Source organism: Schistocerca serialis, chromosome 4 (genome assembly GCF_023864345.2).
Source record: "Schistocerca serialis cubense isolate TAMUIC-IGC-003099 chromosome 4, iqSchSeri2.2, whole genome shotgun sequence".
NCBI classification, from domain to species: domain Eukaryota; kingdom Metazoa; phylum Arthropoda; class Insecta; order Orthoptera; family Acrididae; genus Schistocerca; species Schistocerca serialis.
Window position 1 is genome coordinate 155054906 of NC_064641.1, and position 19241 is coordinate 155074146.

The 19241-nt window shown below is 48.1% G+C and overlaps 1 protein-coding gene across 1 annotated transcript; it reads left to right on the plus strand.

Annotated features, from left to right (window-relative positions):
• Window positions 1-1727: 1727 nt before the first annotated feature.
• LOC126474329 (trichohyalin-like) lies at window positions 1728-18125 on the plus strand. The gene is made up of 3 exons (XM_050101796.1): window positions 1728-1875; window positions 15047-15359; window positions 16169-18125. The coding sequence occupies exons 1-3, from the start codon at window positions 1728-1730 to the stop codon at window positions 18123-18125; spliced, it is 2418 nt and encodes an 805-aa protein (XP_049957753.1).
• Window positions 18126-19241: the final 1116 nt, after the last annotated feature.

Here is a 19241-nt window from a genome sequence, read left to right on the forward strand (position 1 = left end):
GCGTGGAATACCACTACTCTCATCTCTGTGTTGACTTCGTGAGATATCCGCTGAAGGAAGCAATGTGTTGTCTAGGAACGTAATCTCATGGAATTTTGACAGCCGGCCACAATGTGATGCACGACTCCTCTCTTGCAGAAACAGGCATTGGAGTTGGCTGGGCATCTCCGGGACGCTTTCGCAGTTACTAAATGAACCTGACCTGTGACAAAACAAGCTGCTCGTCGTTTCTCAGTCCCATCTGGTACGAGCCATATTTAAATACTGGTCGTAAGCTACGTCCTTCGTGGATCAACTACACTTCCAGTGAAGCTCTATCTGGCATCTGCGTCATTTGCGATTAATTTAATGTAATCTGACAAACATGAATCTGGTTGGCCTCGTGCCGTATGCGTGTCCAATTTGACACACACACACACACACACACACACACACACACACACACACACACGTCAGCTATGACAGTCTTTCATGAGTGAGAGTCAACACTATACACCACCGAGGATAACACCGTGATGACGCTCCGAGGTAACAGTCAGAGAAATAAATTAGTGACAAATGGCGACCACAGGGTAAGTCCGCAGAAAGACCTTGTTATACACTGACAAGCCAAAACATTATGGCCACTGCCAACCGCGACGTTGGATGCTGCCTGGTGACACCGCGAGCACGTGACGCGGCAACCAAAGTATGTAAGCGGAGCAGACACGGACGGGGTATCACCCCAGCGAAGATATGGGCTGCAAACGGGGAAATACATTGAGATAAGCGACTCTGACAAAGGGCAGATTGTTATTATTATGCAGAGCCTGTGACGAGTGTCTCGAAAACGGGGAAGCTGGTTCACGTGCTGCCGTAGTGAGCATCTACGGAAAGAGGTGGAGGGACAGTGAAACCACCACTAGGCGCTAAATGGTTGGACGTCCACGACTGTTCACAGAACGTGGAGTTCGGAGGCTTTTCTGCTCGGAGTACACCGTTCATCGTACATTACTGAAAAGGGTGCTCCGCAACAGACCACCCCTATGAGTTCACATGTTGACCCAAAGATATCTTCAATTACGACTGCAGTGAGCACGGGACCATTGGGGCTCGACCGTCGAGCAATGGAAACGTATCGGCTCTTTGGGTGTATCGCATTTTTGCTACACCAGTTCGATGGTCATCTCCATGAACACCGTCATCAAGGTGAACGGAGGCTCGAAACGTTCGGCGCGCCACGGACGCAGGCTGGTGGAACCAATATTATGCTATGGGAGATATTCTCCTGCGCTTGCATGATACCTGTGGTGTAGTCGAAGACACAGTGACAGCATCGAACCAACTGCATCCCTTCATGCTTGATGTCTTCCCCGACCGCGATGTCATATTTCAGCAGTATAGTTGTCCGTGTCTCGGAACCAGAACCGTTGTACAGTGATTCGAGGAGCATTGTGTTAAGTTCGAGTTGATATCTCTGTGACAAAATTCGTCTGATGCAAATCCCATGGAACCCATCTGGGTTGCTATCGGGTGTCGCCACCGCGAACGCAAATCAACGGCCCGTTATTTACGCGAATTACATGACCCGTGCATAGACATCAAATGCCACATCTCTCTACAAACCAGCCAACAAACTGTCTGATCCCTAATCAGCAGAATCAGTGACGTATTTCGTTCCAAAGGCGGACAAACAAGCTACTAATCACATGGACATAATGTTTTGGCTCATCAGTGTATGTAGCGATATGGCCGCCATCCACGGCATCCCAAGCAACAGAGAAGAGCTGCCGCGGTATTTAGTGGCCGCTGAACCCAGCTACTGTGGAAAGAGACACTCGCTGGCACTGCTCAGAAGGGCGGGCAGCCGTCCAGCACGCTTCTCCATGTACTCCGGCATGGTCGAACGCCTTTGCAGAACTCTCTATTTCATCCACAACGAGCTACTTAGTTCCTAATAACAGCTTGAAACAAGCCAAACGTCTATCAAAACGGAATTAAATGTAATAATACTTCACGTGAAATGTTTCCTATTCCCGTTTGTCATTTTGCAAGTTAATTAACTGAAAACTTTTTTCTTAATTTTAAAGACCGCTCACCCACAAAAATATTAATCACACCCTTCAAAACGGCGCACTCGTCGCTTTCGAGCGCCGTACACATTATACAGCTGGTACCATTCAGTCACGTGACCGTCCATTATCATGTTAGTAAGGTGTGTGTGTGTGTGTGTGTGTGTGTGTGTGTGTGTGTGTGTGTGTGTGTGTGTGCGCGCGCGCGCGCGCGCGTCCGTGCGTGCGTGCGCGCGCGCGTGTGCGCGTGCTCGCGTGCGCGCGTGCGTGCGTGCGTGCGTGCGCGGATTCAACTTAGTGGAGACCTATGAGAATTACGAACTGTCTGACGTGTCTGCAAAAAATGGTACCACTGGCAGCCACGTGTAACAGCGCTCATAAAACGATTCTAACCACAGGAGGCGGAGGTGAGTGTCGTGTGCTGTCAATGAACGCAGTGAGAAACTACTGCGAAGACCAGATGTGGCGCGTCTTGCACGCTGCATTTACACGCGTCCCATCTAACAGGCCACGTCGCATGGTTCAAAAATGGTTCAAATGGCTCTGAGCACTATGGGACTTAACAGCTGAGGTTATCAGTCCCCTAGAACTTAGAACTACTTAAACCTAACTAACCTAAGGACATGACACACATCCATGCCCGAGGCAGGATTCGAACCTGCGACCGTAGCGGTCGCGTGGCTCCAGACTGTAGCGCCTAGAACTGCTCGGCCACACCGGCTGGCGTCACATGGCAATAGGTAGATTGCCGTCTCAGCGTAACTGTACCATTTCTTACACCATTTGTTTGTTTCTCGCTTCTGCCGGAATTGCTATTAAAACGGCACTGATCCCTTTTCCGATTTTCTATAATAACGCAATATTTCCAGGCAATGCAAATTTTACGAATAAAACGTACTCGTTCTTTAAGAAAGGTTTACTTAGAAACGAGAAATTTTACCACTGCTGCTATGGCTAATTTTTTCCGTTTTTTGACCGGTTAGTAGTTAAAACACCTGTTATAACCGGGACCAAGCAAGTATCGACAATACCGGTTATAAAGAACTAAGATACCTGTATCGGTTTTAAGCGTTCGGTTTTTCCCACCCGTAGTCCAGTGTCCTTATTGTAGCCAAAGGCCGAGTAGCAAATATACATTCCCAGCCCGTCACTCTTTAACGTGAATCACTGCAAATTAATGATTTGTATTATCTTTTAGTTTGTCTTTAAGACTTGACTTTCCGCGTCTAGTCGTTCCAGCAAAGTACACGTGTCGCTACATGAGTGCTGCATCGATGGAACAAAGCGGAAGAGTAGCACAGAAAGTTTACTAAAATTAGCAGGGCCCACTATTCTTTCAATAACCTGCAGAGATGGCCCAGGCCGTCTGTCTGAGCCTCTCTTGTATTTTGCATCTATCCCTGCCTCCGTTATTCTGCATTTGCCCTTAAATATCACTGTTCCTTTCAAACACATTTCCCATCCACTCCTGTCGCCGATAAGACTGGCATATGGAATAACTCCATCCACCCTGGAGGAGCCCGCTGTAAATCGAGACTTGAATTTATGACTTTCAGTCGCCTCTGACAACCACCTACTCCATGTTGCCCATATCCCCTTTTTCTGCCTCCTATTCACAAGAGAGTACTTCACCTGTCACCAACGATTACCGTTTGTGGATTTACAGCGCGAAAAGTGAAATCTCTTTCGGTTTATTGCATTAATTACATATTTTTTCATGGAAAAACGCTGAGCGTATTTACGGCGTAAGGAAACCGATACATCAGTGGTAATCAACCTGCTCCCTAGCGCCCTCTAGTGGGTTCTCCGAGCTTTCATACTGGGTGGCACACAGTAACAGATTTGATAAACATTTTCATTAGGTTTTCATATATTATTGATGCGGTAAATCGTAAGTAATTATTACTGTATGTCTGAACTTCCTGTAACTCTGCTTTATAAATTTAATAAAGTAAAGTTACTTTTCTACTCTATAAATAACCATTACTGCAGAACAGGTGGGCGATTAGAAAATTTACTGCTAGAAGAGATAAAAAAGTGGGCGGTAGGTAAAAGAAAGTTGATTACTCTCGCGTTAGATTATCGTGACATCCGTACACATCTGACCCAACATTCGTGTGCTACTGAAAGGTTCGTAAAGTATTCTTAGTATTGATGTTCGGTTAAGACTGTTTATGAGAAAGTTGCAGACACTGTCACTCGCCCATGTGTTCTGTAACGATATCCACAGTGTACTAGAAGTAAATACTGAGCTGTTACCTTCCTCCCATCTTGTCAATGAGGTCGTAAAATTTGAAATTACCTTGCTGCATTCAACACGTAAAGATGCAGTAGCAAGACGTTCAGCAAAACACCTCGTGAACTGTTGTCATTAAAACGTCACACACCAGTCCATTTAAACCAACTCCTAAACATACTGCCTCTATCCTGAACTACTAAGGCTAATGATCTGTTAGGTAATATGTCTCTAAGAATGATTGACTGAGATCACAGATACGGAAGACAAGCACGTTTAATTCACATACAAAATAAATATATTTAAGTGAAACACATGAAAGGATGAAGTACTATTTAGCAAGAGATGCTGTAGCAATACATAACTCTGGAAATGTGAGTAAGAAGTGAAAGTTTGTTATACGGAAAAGTCCTTTATTAAGCTAATTAATTTGATGTATAGCCCTATTGGCTTATTACTGTTAGCAGTTTAGATCGGTTAGAATTCAAAATGTCCTTGCCGCGAGTAGCAACCACGCGGTTTAAGGCGCCATGTCATGGATTGCGTGGCCCCTCCCGCCGGAGGTTCAAGTCGTCTCTCGGACGTGTGTGTGTGTGTGTGTGTGTGTGTGTGTGTGTGTGTGTGTGTGTGTGTGTGTGTAATGGCTCTGAGCACTATGTGACTTAACTTCTGAGGTCATCAGTCGCCTAGAACTTAGAACAAATTAAACCCAACTAACCTAAGGACATCACACACAGCCATGCCCGAGGCAGGATTCGAACCTGTGTGTGTGTGTGTGTGTGTGTGTGTGTGTGTGTGTGTGTGTGTGTGGTCCTTAGCGTAAGTTAGTTTAAGTATGTGTGAAAACTTAATTATTAACCAGAGCAATCAGCATCCAAATAAATGATCCCTGATTGGAATAAAGTTCATGTTAGCAATAAAGACTGAGTGGTGAAGTGACACTAGACAAGCTGTCTGTGAGGAGTTTTGATTTCAAGTCGTGGTTAACTGATTATAACATACCTTGTTATGAAAGAACTACGTAAAGTTCTGGCATTTGAAATAGCCTTTCGAGGCACAGAGCGTAAATTTAATCTGAGGCGTTACTGGAGAAGATCTGTTTGCCCTCCAGCCGGAGGTTCGAGTGTGTTGTCCTTAGCATAAGTTAGTTTAAGTAGAGTGTAAGCCTAGGGACCGATGACATAACCAGTTTGGTCTCTTATGAATTCACACACATTTGAACATTTGAGATCTGTTTGAACCGTAAATTAAAAAATATCTTGAAGTTACTAAAGCACTTTATCGATGGGTATTCGTATTGACAAACCGCAGTAATGTAATGTCAGTTAATAAACGGCAATGTGATTGCAGAGAAGTGCATGCTACAGCTTCCTACCTGAAACGAATGCTCTAGGATCTCTGGTGTCGATGTTCCGTTGTCTCGTTGTTCGCTGACCGTCGAAACACTCCATTATCAACTTTCCTTGTTTCAGAAGAAGGGGACAGGCCGATCGAGTACGTTTAAAGGTAACAACACGAGATGATTTCCAGAAAACAGCAGTGGATGGCTGGCCGAATATCCACCGCTGGCAAACCTCGCGTTCATAACACAACGTCAGAATTAAATTGTTTAGGAACTCGGCCCTCGCATAAATTTCAGATACGGTTTTGAGTATACGGAACCTAAGCATACACAGTTCACCGTCTGAAATGACAACAATGCGTCTCACTCGTAGTGTTCAGCATTACTCCTAATCGCAACATACCATCGCTCACTATCGCTCCTCAGCTGTCTGTTTTTATCACTTTCCACAGATATTAATTTTTCTAGCGGGCCAAGGCTCCTCGAATTTCAACGAAATTACATTATACGCGGGAACAATATCACACCATAAATAATAATACTGATTCTACATAATACATTACATTGGATGTGTACATACGAAATAATTATAATCAAAGACAAGTAACGTTAACACAAAAAAGAAAAAAACACAGACTTCATTAACGTTCTACAGAACAACGATCAGTAGTAGTACGTGCACCACATAACAACACAATCCAAGTAAGCCCGTTACATTATTACTGTCTCTGAGCTTTATGACAGCAAAGCTTTGAACACAGCAAGTTTAATACCTTCAGAATCTTCATTAGAGGACCGAGTTTGCTCCGCTCCAATTATTTAGCGAGAGCTGAGCCAGAGTACTGTGTGCGCCGTGTGGCTCCGTCTGCTTCCCCTACAGTGAGACGAGGGTTACGTTTGGAACGCTTGCTCTCATTCTCATTGCAGCAGCTTTCTCGCATCACTAGTCACGAACACACTCAGCAGAAACCGCGGCATCTGAAACACACTACTAGTCGTGCTTACACTACGCATTAGCATCACTCAGGGAAACCTCTAGAGACCATTACACATTGTAGTCTGTGACCTGGAGTGAAAGGAAGTGCACATTGATCCTGAACAATATAGACTGAAATTGTGCTTACACCATCCTTTATGTGACGATCTCTGTGTCGCGGGCATCCTCCACAATATATTTCTGTATCATGGTGAATGGAGTTCCGCCATCCACTTTTGGATCTTCCTCTTCCGCCTACCCATACAGAGACTTAAATCAGGTGACACACTGGTAAGCCGAAACATTACGACCATCTGTTTACTAGCGTGTTGGTCCAAATTTGGAACGCAATGCAGCAGCGTTCTGCGTGGCATAGATTCGACAAGTCCCTGATGTGTTCATTAGGGACCAGATCAGGCGAACTTTGGTGGCCAGGATATCAAGGTGAGTTCACTACCACGTTCCTGAAACCACTGTAGAGCGATGACATTGTGACATGAACTATTATCTTGTTGGAAAATCCCATCGCCGTCAGGAAAGACATCAAACTTGAAGGGATGGCAATAAGGTTCATAACAAGTTAATGTTTGGTTGTTTTTACTGGCAACCCGATTCCGCTGCGACAGTTTTACAGTCATTCAAAGAAAGCCTACGGCCAGTAGCGCATAAATACCCACATCATGCAATAATAGCTGGAGGCGACTTTAACCTACCGAATATAGGCTGGGACGTTTTTGGATTCAGTGAAGAGAGGGGGGGGGGGGGTGCAGACAGTCTTGTGAAGTTCTTTTTAACACGTTTTCCGAAAACTATACTGAGCAGCTAGTTCGGCAGTCCACATGCAATGGAAGAATCTTAGACCTCGTAGCTACAAACTGGCTGGACCTTATCCATCGCGTCAGTATAGAGACGGGAATTAGTGATTATGGTATCATATCGACTATGGTTACGAAAGTTAATAAAGGCTGAGAGAGTGTTTCTGCTAAAACGAGCAGATAAATAGCTGTTAGCATCTCACACGGACGACGAACTGAGAACATTTAGTTCCAGTATGGTGGACGTAGAGGAATTATGTGCTAAGTTTAAACGGACTCTGGGGAAGTAGGGCCTAGTAAGTGGATTAAGGAAGGGAAAGAGTCACAGTGGTTTAACAACGGAATCCGGATACTGCTGAGGAAGCAAAGCCTGTCGCACTCTCGGTTCAAATGCGAACGTGCAACTGATGATAGGCAAAGGTTCGTAGAGATTCGTGCATATGTAAAAAGATGTACGCGCGAAGCATAGAACTACTACCGTGATACCTTAGCGAAAAATCCGGCCGAGAACCCGAGAAAATTCTGGCCTTATGTAAAATCGCTAAGCGGGTCTAAGGCTCCCATCCAGTCAGTCTTTGACGTGTGACAACTGAATAATGCAAAACAAAAGCCGAAATTTTAAATTTCGCGTTCAAGAAATCGTCACGTAGGAGAATCGTACAGACATTCCGTCGTTTGCCCGTCGCAAAGGATCCCGAATGTACGACATAGTAATAACCATCCCTAGCTTGGAGAATTAACTGTAGGAGTTGAAAAGAAATAAGTCGCCAGGTCCGGATGTAATCCCAATGCGGTTTTACGAAAATTACTCTACGGCATTGTCACCTTACTAAGCTTGCATTTATCGCGAATCTCTCTATCAGCGCAAAGTGCCAAGCGACTGGAAAAAGTGCAGGTGACTCCTGTATATAAGAAGGGTAAAAGAAATTGCAGACCAATATCCTTAAAATAGGTTTGCTGCAGAATTATAGAGCGTATTCTGAGTTCCAGTATAATAAATTTCATAGAGACAAAAAACTTTGTGTCCACGAATCAACACGATTTTAGAAAGCATCGCTCGTGCGGAACTCAGATTGCCCTTCTCTCTCACGATACACTGCGAACTATGGATGATGCGCAACAGTCAGATTCCATGTTCGTAGATTTCCTAAAAGCATTTGACAGCGTGCCACACTGTAGACTGTTAAAGAAGGTACTAGCATATGGAATAGGTTCCCAGATATATGAGTGTCACCAAATCTTCTCCAATAATAGAACCCAGTAAGTCGTCCTCGACGGCGAGTGTTCATCAGAGACAAGGGTGAAAGGGTCCTGTAGTCCCCTTTCATTATCATTTTATTTGATTTCCAGTGATACAGAACTCTCTGGCATGTGTGAGTGAATGAATGTGGGTGTGTTTCGTTTTGCTATACGGTGGTTTAGTCTGCTGCACAGAATCAGCGGTAGTCGTACAGAATGGCCAACCCTTGTAGTTTTCAGGTAGGCAAAGAGGTTGCCTTGTGTGAAAGTTACCGGTGTTAGGTTGGTGGCGGAAGCCTCATCAATGGGTTTTCCGGGCCACGGGATGGCGTGGGAGACGTTGGAGTGTGAGAGACGGTCAGTCTGCTTCCAGCTCGCCGACGGTCTGCAGCCGAAGTCCTTTCGAAGAAGGGTGAGTTGACTTAACAGCGTGGCATGTTATCTCATAGCAAGAGGGGAGCTTTTAGCTTTTGGTCTCGCGTTTCATCTTATAAAGATTGATTTGCTGGGTCGCAGCAAGGAATTCAAGGCTTTTGAAGACTTTCAGTTTTATTCCTAATGTAGACTTGGCTTTGATCCGTAAGAAGAATGTAGCACAAAGGTGTTGCATGTGTTGAAGCGCCCTCGGTTCAGTGTGAATGTTTGTGTGCCTGCAACTGCGTGAGTATGCATTCTAATCTTTTCCGAATCTTGGTAATCTTCGCTTCTTTGTGAACTTTCTTTGTCTCATTACTTTATGTCCGGCTGAAACCATCCACATGGATTAATATTAGAGATTGTTGGCCCTCTTCCATTATCATTTGTCTATTCAAATGTGTCCTCCGTAAAATGTTAGTTGTTCGTGACTGCGTGGTTTGATGTAACTAAAATTTGGCCACAGCACGTAGATATTGTCTCTCAGCGAACGACGTGGGCACACGAGTCTGTAGTGAAACTTCACAAGCAATTGTATTTAGTACCAGGCAACAGCAGTTCTATGGATGCATTACATCAATGTTTTAAGGAATAAATAATTTTGCCTCCAATCTCATCCAGTGTACCTATGTTACGTCTCCGTTACCTACGTCATTTACCTTTTAGTTTTCCTTGTTAGCCCATCCATAGCGTTTCCATGCGCACAGGTCCAATAATTAGTGTCCCGTTTTATTTAAAACAAATGCTTTGGAATAGATCTTGTTTTCAGGAATGTTGCTGCAAGCTGCACTTATGCACACCGTTCGTGCACTCTTTACTTCATTCAATATTTGATTCACGGGAACAATGCCTGGATCATACTAACAATTATATCCCATTCTTTATCAGTGACTTTCCCACGAATGTTCTTTTGTGAGTTTTTCTTATGAATAAATTAAGTACTTTTGCGACTCAGCGCAATCTCTTCTTAGTCGTGTGGCTAGAGGTGGTGGCGACCCAATCTTTTACCTTGATTTCACAGTCCGACAGCATTTTCTTATTCAAAGTGCGCGTGCCTCTTTTAGCCATCTGGATACATTCAAAGTGCGCTTAACGCTTCTTAAACATAGCCATCTATTGTTCACGCTACTTATAAGGGTATCGTCAGGTTTGCCCCTGGAAACTGTGATAGGAGCGCTATTATTTTCTGTCTTCTTAAATGATCTCACGGGCAGAGTGAGTAGCATTCTGCAGCTGTTTGCTGATGATGCTGTGGTTTGCGGGAGGATCTCGCCGTTGAATGACCGCATGAGGGTACAAAATGACTTGAATAGAGTTTCTAATTGGTGTGACGAATGGCAGCTACCTCTAAATGTAGAAAAATGTAGGTTTATGCAGATGAGTAGGAAAAGCAATCCCTTAATGTTAAAATACAGTGTAGTAGTGTCCTGCGTGACACACCCACATCGTTTAAATATTTGAGCCTAATGTTGCAAAGCCATATATAATGGAACGAGCATTTCAGGACTGTGGTAGTGATGGCGAATGGTAGATTTCGGTTTATTAAGAGAATTTTGAGAAAGTGTGGTTCATCTGTAAAGGAGACCGCATACAGGACACCCCATCGACACATACTGCAGTACTGCTCGAACGCTTGAGATCTCCACATTAGGTCGAATTAATTCAGAAGAGGGCTGCTACATTCGTTGCGGTAGGTTCGATCAACAGGCGATACTGAAATGCTTGGTCAACTCAAATGGGATTCACTGCGGGGAAAAACGGTTTTTTGTCTTGCGAAACAGTACTGAACAAATTTAGTGAACTGGTATTTGTGGATGACTGCAGAACTATTCTACTACCGCCAACGTAATTCTCGTGTAATAAATAAGATATATCAGAGCTCGTACGGAGGCATATAGATAATCGTTTATCCTTGGCTCTATTTTGGAGGGAAACAGGGAAGGAAATGACTAGTAGTGGTACAGGGTACCCTTAGCCACGCACCGTACGTACCTTGCGGAGTATGTACGTACGTACAGAAATCTTAAAGCTTCACGTCTAACAAAACCGGCATTACCGTAGGCGAAGTTTTAAGTTCGTGCTGAGCGTTCTTTTCCTTAGGCTTATGGTGTAACTTAGAACGTTTGGTAGCAGCTGCTACACTCGCATGTGCTTCTGTATATGCGCTACTCTCCTTCGTGAAGAGCCTCCCGAAGTACATTAAGCTCCCTTGAAAGTCAATCCGTCTAAAATCAAAGGGCATCAGTTAGGATTTTCACTCCTGCTACCAGGGTTCCTTTCTTTCCCATTAAAATATAGTCCTGTTTTATTGTTCTGTATCACTCTGATTCTGTCCTGGAAATTCTCATTAAGAAGACATCTGCTTAGGCGGGTCTGGCACTTTACTATAAGTCCTAAAGTTGGAGTCGTTTGCAATCAATTTCAACAGATTTCCTATCAGTATTCTGTATGATAAGGTTAAGTAATATAGATGGGTGGCGTTCCTTAGGCTCGCTTCAGAGCCCATGATACAATTTTCAGCGTTTCCTACCTGTATCTTTACTCGTCAGATGAGAAGATGAGTCAAAACAAGAATCATCACGTATCTTTCCGGAGGAAGAGACGGTATTTTGTGAGGTTCATTTCCTGGTCACCAGAGTGTGCACTGATCTGCTCGATTAAACTCTACGGTCTCCGCTGCGTCTCCTGAAGTAGGGCACGTGGTGTTTTCTGTGGTATCCGTCGTCGGACGGGGTCGTTAAGCTCCGCAGCGTGCTGGGCGTTATTGTAGAGGAGCAGCCAACGTGCCGACATCAAGTTTCATCCCGCCTCTCCTCTCACGCCAAACTCCTCCCTAACAACACAAACACAACACTACACTGTACGTGCAAAAGCAGGCTTCGCTGTCGCAGTCACTCACATGTAGGAGGAAAGCGACGGGAAAACCATTCCCCATACAGCACTGTCGAAACTGCGAACTATCCTCATTACCCACTCAGCTACGAGTATGTTATTAACTTAGACTCTGTAAGTCAGTACATGTCTCTTTCTCGCTGTTTTATACGTGTATTTCTTTAAAAGGCGCGTCTAAATGTCTTCTATAGCGCCAGACCTAATAACACAAATTTTTATGTTTGAGGTTGAGTTTAACGTTCAGTTGAGACACACAGCTCTTACTGTTATTATGAGTTATTCGGCGACGACAGCAATCATTCTCTAGGAGTTCATCGTTTTATTATGGCAGTGCAGAGCTTCGAGCCACTTACCATACAACAGGGAACCCCTCGAGGGCGGGGTCGCAAATGACCAATGATGTTGACGGTATTCGAGGTTCACACTTTGTCTACCACGCAACCACGATTTCGGCTACTAATTGCAATAGGGAGCAGAACTGCAGGTGTCCAATGCCAACGCCACCTAGAGGAGAGCTTCTGTGAAGTTTGGAAAGTAGGAGACGAAGTACTGGCGGAGGTAAAGCTGTGAGGATGGGGCTTGAGTCGTGCTTGGGTAGCTCAAATGGTAGCGCACTTGCCCGCGAAAGGCAAAGGTCCCGAGTGCGAGTCTCGGTCCGGCACACAGTTTTAATTTGCCAGGAAGTTTCGTATCAACGCACACTCCGCTGCAGAGTGAAAAATCACATTCTGGATACACTATGTGATCAAAAGTATCCAGACACCCCGAAAAACATACGTTTTTCATATTAGGTACATTGTGCTGCCACCTACTGCCAGGTACTCCATATCAGCAACCTCAGTAGTCATTAGCCATCGTGAGAGAGCAGAATGGGGCGCTCCGCGAAACCCACGGACTTCGAACGTGGTCAGGTGATTGGGTGTCACTTATATCGTATGTCTGTACGCGGGATTTCCACACTCCTAAACATCTCTACGTCCACTGTTTTCGATGTGATAGTGAAGTGGAAACGTGAAGGGACACGTACAGCACAAAAGCGTACAGCCGACCTCGTCTGTTGACTGATAGAGACCGACGACAGTTGAAGAGGATCGTAATGTGTAATAAGCAGACATCTATCCAGACCATCAAACAGAAATTCCAAACTGAATCAGAATCCACTCAAGTACTATACCAGTTAGGTGGGAGGTGAGAAAACCTGGATTTCATGATCGAGCGGCTGTTCGTAAGGCACACATCACTCCAGTAAATGGCAAACGACGTCTCGTTCGCCGGCCGAAGTGGCCGAGCGGTTCTAGGCGCTACAGTCTGGAACCGAGCGACCGCTACTGTCGCAGGTTCGAATCCTGCCTCGGGCATGGATGTGTGTGTTGTCCTTAGGTTGGTTAGGTTTAAGTAGTTCTAAGTTTTAGGGGACTGATGCCCTCAGAAGTTAAGTCCAATAGTGCTCAGAGCCATTTGAACCATTTTGAACGCCTCGCTTGGTGTAAGGAGCGTAAACACTGGACGATTGACCAGTGGAAAAACGCTGTGTGGAGTGATGAATCACGGTACACAATGTGGCGATCCGATGACAGAGTGTGGGTATGGCGAATGCCCGGTGAACGTCATCTGCCAGCGGGTGTAGTGCCAACAGTAAAATTCGGTGGAGTTACGGGTGGTCGTGTTTCTCATAGAGGGGGCTTGCACCCCTCGTTGTTTTGCGTTTCACTATCACAGCACACGCCTACAGTGATGTTTCAAGCACCTTTCTGCTTCCCACTGTTGAAGAGCAATTCGGGGATGGCGATTGTATCTTTCAACACGATCGAGCACGTGTTCATAATGCACAACCTGTGGCGGGAGCGGTTACACGACAATAACATCCATGTAATAGACTGGCCTACACAGAGTCCTGACCTGAATCCCTTAGAACACCTTTGGGATGTTTTGGAACGCCGACTTCGCGCCAGGCCTCACCGAGCGACATCGATACCTCTCCTCAGTGGAACACTTCGTGAAGAATGGGCAGCCACTCCCCAAGAAACCTTCGAACATCTGACTGAACGTATGCCTGCGAGACTGGAAGCTGTCATTAAGGCTAAGGGTGGGCCAACACCATATTGAATTCCAGCATTACCGATGGAGAGCGCGACAAACTTTTAAGTCATTTTCAGCCAGGTGTCCAGAAACCTTTGATCACATAGTGTACCTGCCGGAGGATACTTCATGGTGGGAAAGAATATGTCAGACGCAGTTTTCTGGACACTGAAGGGTTCGCCACTAGTAAGAGGTATTTTCAGTCAGTGTTACAGCATAAAATGTGCTTGTCTAAACCGGCTGTAGGTCACTCAAACACAAGAGTATCAATGTTTTTATATATATATGTAAAGAATAGATCTATGTTATTCTGGAAACGTTAAAATTAATAAAAAGCAGAGACAGACAACATTCGTTAGTTCTTGTTGTTACTACGTAATCCTTTTTATAAATGTACACAAACATAATTGGAACTATAAATAACTTCATTTTTGTAGGGGATACTAATTTTGTACTTTACCTTGATTCAACCTTGAAGAGCAACACTTTCTTTAAATGGGACCCTCAATATTTCGGACGTACCTCTATCTTCGAATTGTCGAGACACAATTGTGTATAGTCAAAAATCAAGTAAGTCGTGTAATGAAGACCAGAATCCCTGCAATACAAAAGTCAATGCTCAACAAATAATGACAGCATGTACTCGGGGATAAGCTTCATTATATCCCTTAGTTTTCGAAGGCGGTGTAGTAGTAGTAGTAGTAGTAGTAGTAGAAGAGAGAGAGAGAGAGAGAGAGAGAGAGAGAGAGAGAGAGAGAGAGAGAGAGAGAGAGAGAAAGTGGAAGTGAAAGAGAAATAAAATGGGGTTCAAATGTGTCTGAGTACTATGGGACTTAACATCTTAGGTCATCAGTCCCCTAGAACATAGAACTAATTAAAACTAACTAACCTTAGGATATCACACACATCCATGCCCAAGGCAGGATTCGAACCTGCAAACATAGCAGATGCACGGTTCCAGACCTAAGCGCCTAGAACCGCTCGGCCACTGGGGCCGGCAAGTGGAGGAGAAAGAGGAACTGAGAGAGAAAGGAAAGAAACAAAAAGAGAAAGGAGAGAAAGAAAAAGAGAAAGAAAAGGAGAAAGGAGAGAAAGAAAAGGAGAAAGGAGAGAAAGAAAAGGAGAAAGGAGAGAAAGAAAAGGAGAAAGGAGAGAAAGAAAAGGAGAAAGGAGAGAAAGAAAAGGAGAAAGGAGAGAAAGAAAAGGAGAAAGGAGAGAAAGAAAAGGAGAAAGGAGAGAAAGGGGAGGAGAAAGGAGAGAGAGAAAAAGATAAAGGAGAGAAAGGGGAGGAGGAAGCGAAAGTGAAAAAGGGAGAGTGAGAGGTTAAGAACAGGGAGACTAGGAGTCGAAGGGAGAGGGAGGCAGGGAGTCGAAGGAGAGGGAGGCAGGGAGTCGAAGGAGAGGGAGGCAGGGAGCCGAAGGAGAGGGAGGCAGAGAGCCGAAGGAGAGGGAGGCAGAGAGCCGAAGGAGAGGGAGGCAGAGAGCCGAAGGAGAGGGAGGCAGAGAGCCGAAGAAGGGGGAGGCAGAGAGCCGAAGAAGGGGGAGGCAGAGAGCCGAAGAAGGGGGAGGCAGAGAGCCGAAGGAGAGGGAGGCAGAGAGCCGAAGGAGAGGGAGGCAGAGAGCCGAAGGAGAGGGAGGCAGAGAGCCGAAGGAGAGGGAGGCAGAGAGCCGAAGGAGAGGGAGGCAGAGAGCCGAAGGAGAGGGAGGCAGAGAGCCGAAGGAGAGGGAGGCAGAGAGCCGAAGGGGAGGGAGGCAGAGAGCCGAAGGAGGGGGAGGCAGAGAGCCGAAGGAGAGGGAGGCAGAGAGCCGAAGGAGAGGGAGGCAGAGAGCCGAAGGAGAGGGAGGCAGAGAGCCGAAGGAGAGGGAGGCAGAGAGCCGAAGGAGAGGGAGGCAGAGAGCCGAAGGAGAGGGAGGCAGAGAGCCGAAGGAGAGGGAGGCAGAGAGCCGAAGGAGAGGGAGGCAGAGAGCCGAAGGAGAGGGAGGCAGAGAGCCGAAGGAGAGGGAGGCAGAGAGCCGAAGGAGAGGGAGGCAGAGAGCCGAAGGAGAGGGAGGCAGAGAGCCGAAGGAGAGGGAGGCAGAGAGCCGAAGGAGAGGGAGGCAGAGAGCCGAAGGAGAGGGAGGCAGAGAGCCGAAGGAGAGGGAGGCAGAGAGCCGGAGGAGAGGGAGGCAGAGAGCCGGAGGAGAGGGAGGCAGAGAGCCGGAGGAGAGGGAGGCAGAGAGCCGGAGGAGAGGGAGGCAGAGAGCCGGAGGAGAGGGAGGCAGAGAGCCGGAGGAGAGGGAGGCAGAGAGCCGGAGGAGAGGGAGGCAGAGAGCCGGAGGAGAGGGAGGCAGAGAGCCGGAGGAGAGGGAGGCAGAGAGCCGGAGGAGAGGGAGGCAGAGAGCCGGAGGAGAGGGAGGCAGAGAGCCGGAGGAGAGGGAGGCAGAGAGCCGGAGGAGAGGGAGGCAGAGAGCCGGAGGAGAGGGAGGCAGAGAGCCGGAGGAGAGGGAGGCAGAGAGCCGGAGGAGAGGGAGGCAGAGAGCCGGAGGAGAGGGAGGCAGAGAGCCGGAGGAGAGGGAGGCAGAGAGCCGGAGGAGAGGGAGGCAGAGAGCCGGAGGAGAGGGAGGCAGAGAGCCGGAGGAGAGGGAGGCAGAGAGCCGGAGGAGAGGGAGGCAGAGAGCCGGAGGAGAGGGAGGCAGAGAGCCGGAGGAGAGGGAGGCAGAGAGCCGGAGGAGAGGGAGGCAGAGAGCCGGAGGAGAGGGAGGCAGAGAGCCGGAGGAGAGGGAGGCAGAGAGCCGAAGGAGAGGGAGGCAGAGAGCCGAAGGAGAGGGAGGCAGAGAGCCGAAGGAGAGGGAGGCAGAGAGCCGAAGGAGAGGGAGGCAGAGAGCCGAAGGAGAGGGAGGCAGAGAGCCGAAGGAGAGGGAGGCAGAGAGCCGAAGGAGAGGGAGGCAGAGAGCCGAAGGAGAGGGAGGCAGAGAGCCGAAGGAGAGGGAGGCAGAGAGCCGAAGGAGAGGGAGGCAGAGAGCCGAAGGAGAGGGAGGCAGAGAGCCGAAGGAGAGGGAGGCAGAGAGCCGAAGGAGAGGGAGGCAGAGAGCCGAAGGAGAGGGAGGCAGAGAGCCGAAGGAGAGGGAGGCAGAGAGCCGAAGGAGAGGGAGGCAGAGAGCCGAAGGAGAGGGAGGCAGAGAGCCGAAGGAGAGGGAGGCAGAGAGCCGGAGGAGAGGGAGGCAGAGAGCCGGAGGAGAGGGAGGCAGAGAGCCGGAGGAGAGGGAGGCAGAGAGCCGGAGGAGAGGGAGGCAGAGAGCCGGAGGAGAGGGAGGCAGAGAGCCGGAGGAGAGGGAGGCAGAGAGCCGGAGGAGAGGGAGGCAGAGAGCCGGAGGAGAGGGAGGCAGAGAGCCGGAGGAGAGGGAGGCAGAGAGCCGGAGGAGAGGGAGGCAGAGAGCCGGAGGAGAGGGAGGCAGAGAGCCGGAGGAGAGGGAGGCAGAGAGCCGAAGGAGAGGGAGGCAGAGAGCCGAAGGAGAGGGAGGCAGAGAGCCGAAGGAGAGGGAGGCAGAGAGCCGAAGGAGAGGGAGGCAGAGAGCCGAAGGAGAGGGAGGCAGAGAGCCGAAGGAGAGGGAGGCAGAGAGCCGAAGGAGAGGGAGGCAGAGAGCCGAAGGAGAGGGAGGCAGAGAGCCGAAGGAGAGGGAGGCAGAGAGCCGAAGGAGAGGGAGGCAGAGAGCCGAAGGAGAGGGAGGCAGAGAGCCGAAGGAGAGGGAGGCAGAGAGCCGAAGGAGAGGGAGGCAGAGAGCCGAAGGAGAGGGAGGCGACGAAGGATCTCCAGCAAGAAGTGCAGACTGCGAAGGTGGAAACGCCCGCGATGGTGAGGCGCGCAGAGCACAGTCAGGCTTTGCTGTAAAACCGCATGCCGTGACCGGTCGGCGCTCCGCGCCGTACAGTCAGGATGAACTGCTCACCCGCGCCGCCAGACAGCTCGGCGACAGCCCGCCGGCCCCACGCTGGCTGGCAGGCTGGCCGGTAGCCAGGAGACGCGGCGGCGGCGGCGACGACCCGTCTCTCTACACCGCCGCCACGACAGGCCAACCGACAACGCCGCGCTCGCCTGCTTAACACGAAATATTCTCCTCCCGCACTGGTACACTTACCAGTAACAGCTCGTACGTGGCTCCACTCAGTGGTTCTGCAGAGGCAATTTATGGTAAATTTCGCTGAATCAATATTATTGAGAGGTTCAATACGAGCCGACTTTTAGTGATGCCCATACGCACGCTGTCTCTGCCTTGATGATTCCAGTGCTAGGGGTCTAACGGGTACATTATACACTGTGGTGACGAGAATCATGGGACAGCATTGCGCGCATACACAGATGACGGTAGTAACGCATACACAAAGCATAAAAGATCAGTGCAGTGGGAGAGCTGTCATTTGTACTCAGGTGATTCATGTAAAAATGTTGCCGACGTGATTATGGCCGCTCGACGGGATTCCACAGACATTGAACGAGTTGGAGCTGGACGCATGGGACGTTCCACTTAAGAAATCGTTAGGGAATTCGACCTTCCGAGATCCACAGTGTCAAGAGAGTGCCGAGAATACCCAATTTCAGGCGTTACCCCTCACCGCGGAAAACGAAGTAGCCGGCCGCCCTCACTTAACGACCGAGAGCTGCACTGTTTGCATACAGTCAGTATTCAGTGCTAACTGACGAGGAACACTGAGTGGAATGACCAAAGAAATCAATTAAGGACGTACGGCCGTCGTATCCGCTGGTACAGGTTATGGCAGCACACGGCCGATGCGAGAGCCTTTGCAGACAGCAGGACGTCACATGCCGCGCCTCTCCTGGGACCTAGACGACTGGAAAATTGTGGCTGGTCATATGAGTTCAGATCTCATTTGGTAAACGGTGATTATGGGGTTCGAGTGTGACGCGGACCCCACGAAGCTATGGACCCACTTTGTCAACAAGGCACTGTGCAAGCTGGTGGTGGCTCCATAATGGTGTGGGCGGTGTTTATGTGGAATGGACCGTGTCCTCCGGTCCAACTGAACCGATCATTGACTGGAAATGGTTATGTTCGGCTACCTGAAAAACATTTGCAGCCATTCATGGACTTCATGTTCCCAGACAACGATGGAATTCTTATGGATGACAATGCGCCATATCACCGAGCCACAGTTGTTCGCGATTGGTTTGAAAAACATTCTGGACAGTTCGAGCGAATG

Excerpts from the sequence above, each read along its gene's own strand:
- LOC126474329 (XM_050101796.1), top strand. The coding sequence starts at position 1,728 with ATGGCCGCCATCCACGGCATCCCAAGCAACAGAGAAGAGCTGCCGCGG. Across the intron at positions 1,876-15,046 it reads ACGCTTCTCCATGTACTCCG|TGGAGGAGAAAGAGGAACTG; the intron begins GCATGGTCGAAC and ends GGGGCCGGCAAG. Across the intron at positions 15,360-16,168 it reads GCGAAAGTGAAAAAGGGAGA|AGAGCCGAAGGAGAGGGAGG; the intron begins GTGAGAGGTTAA and ends AGAGGGAGGCAG.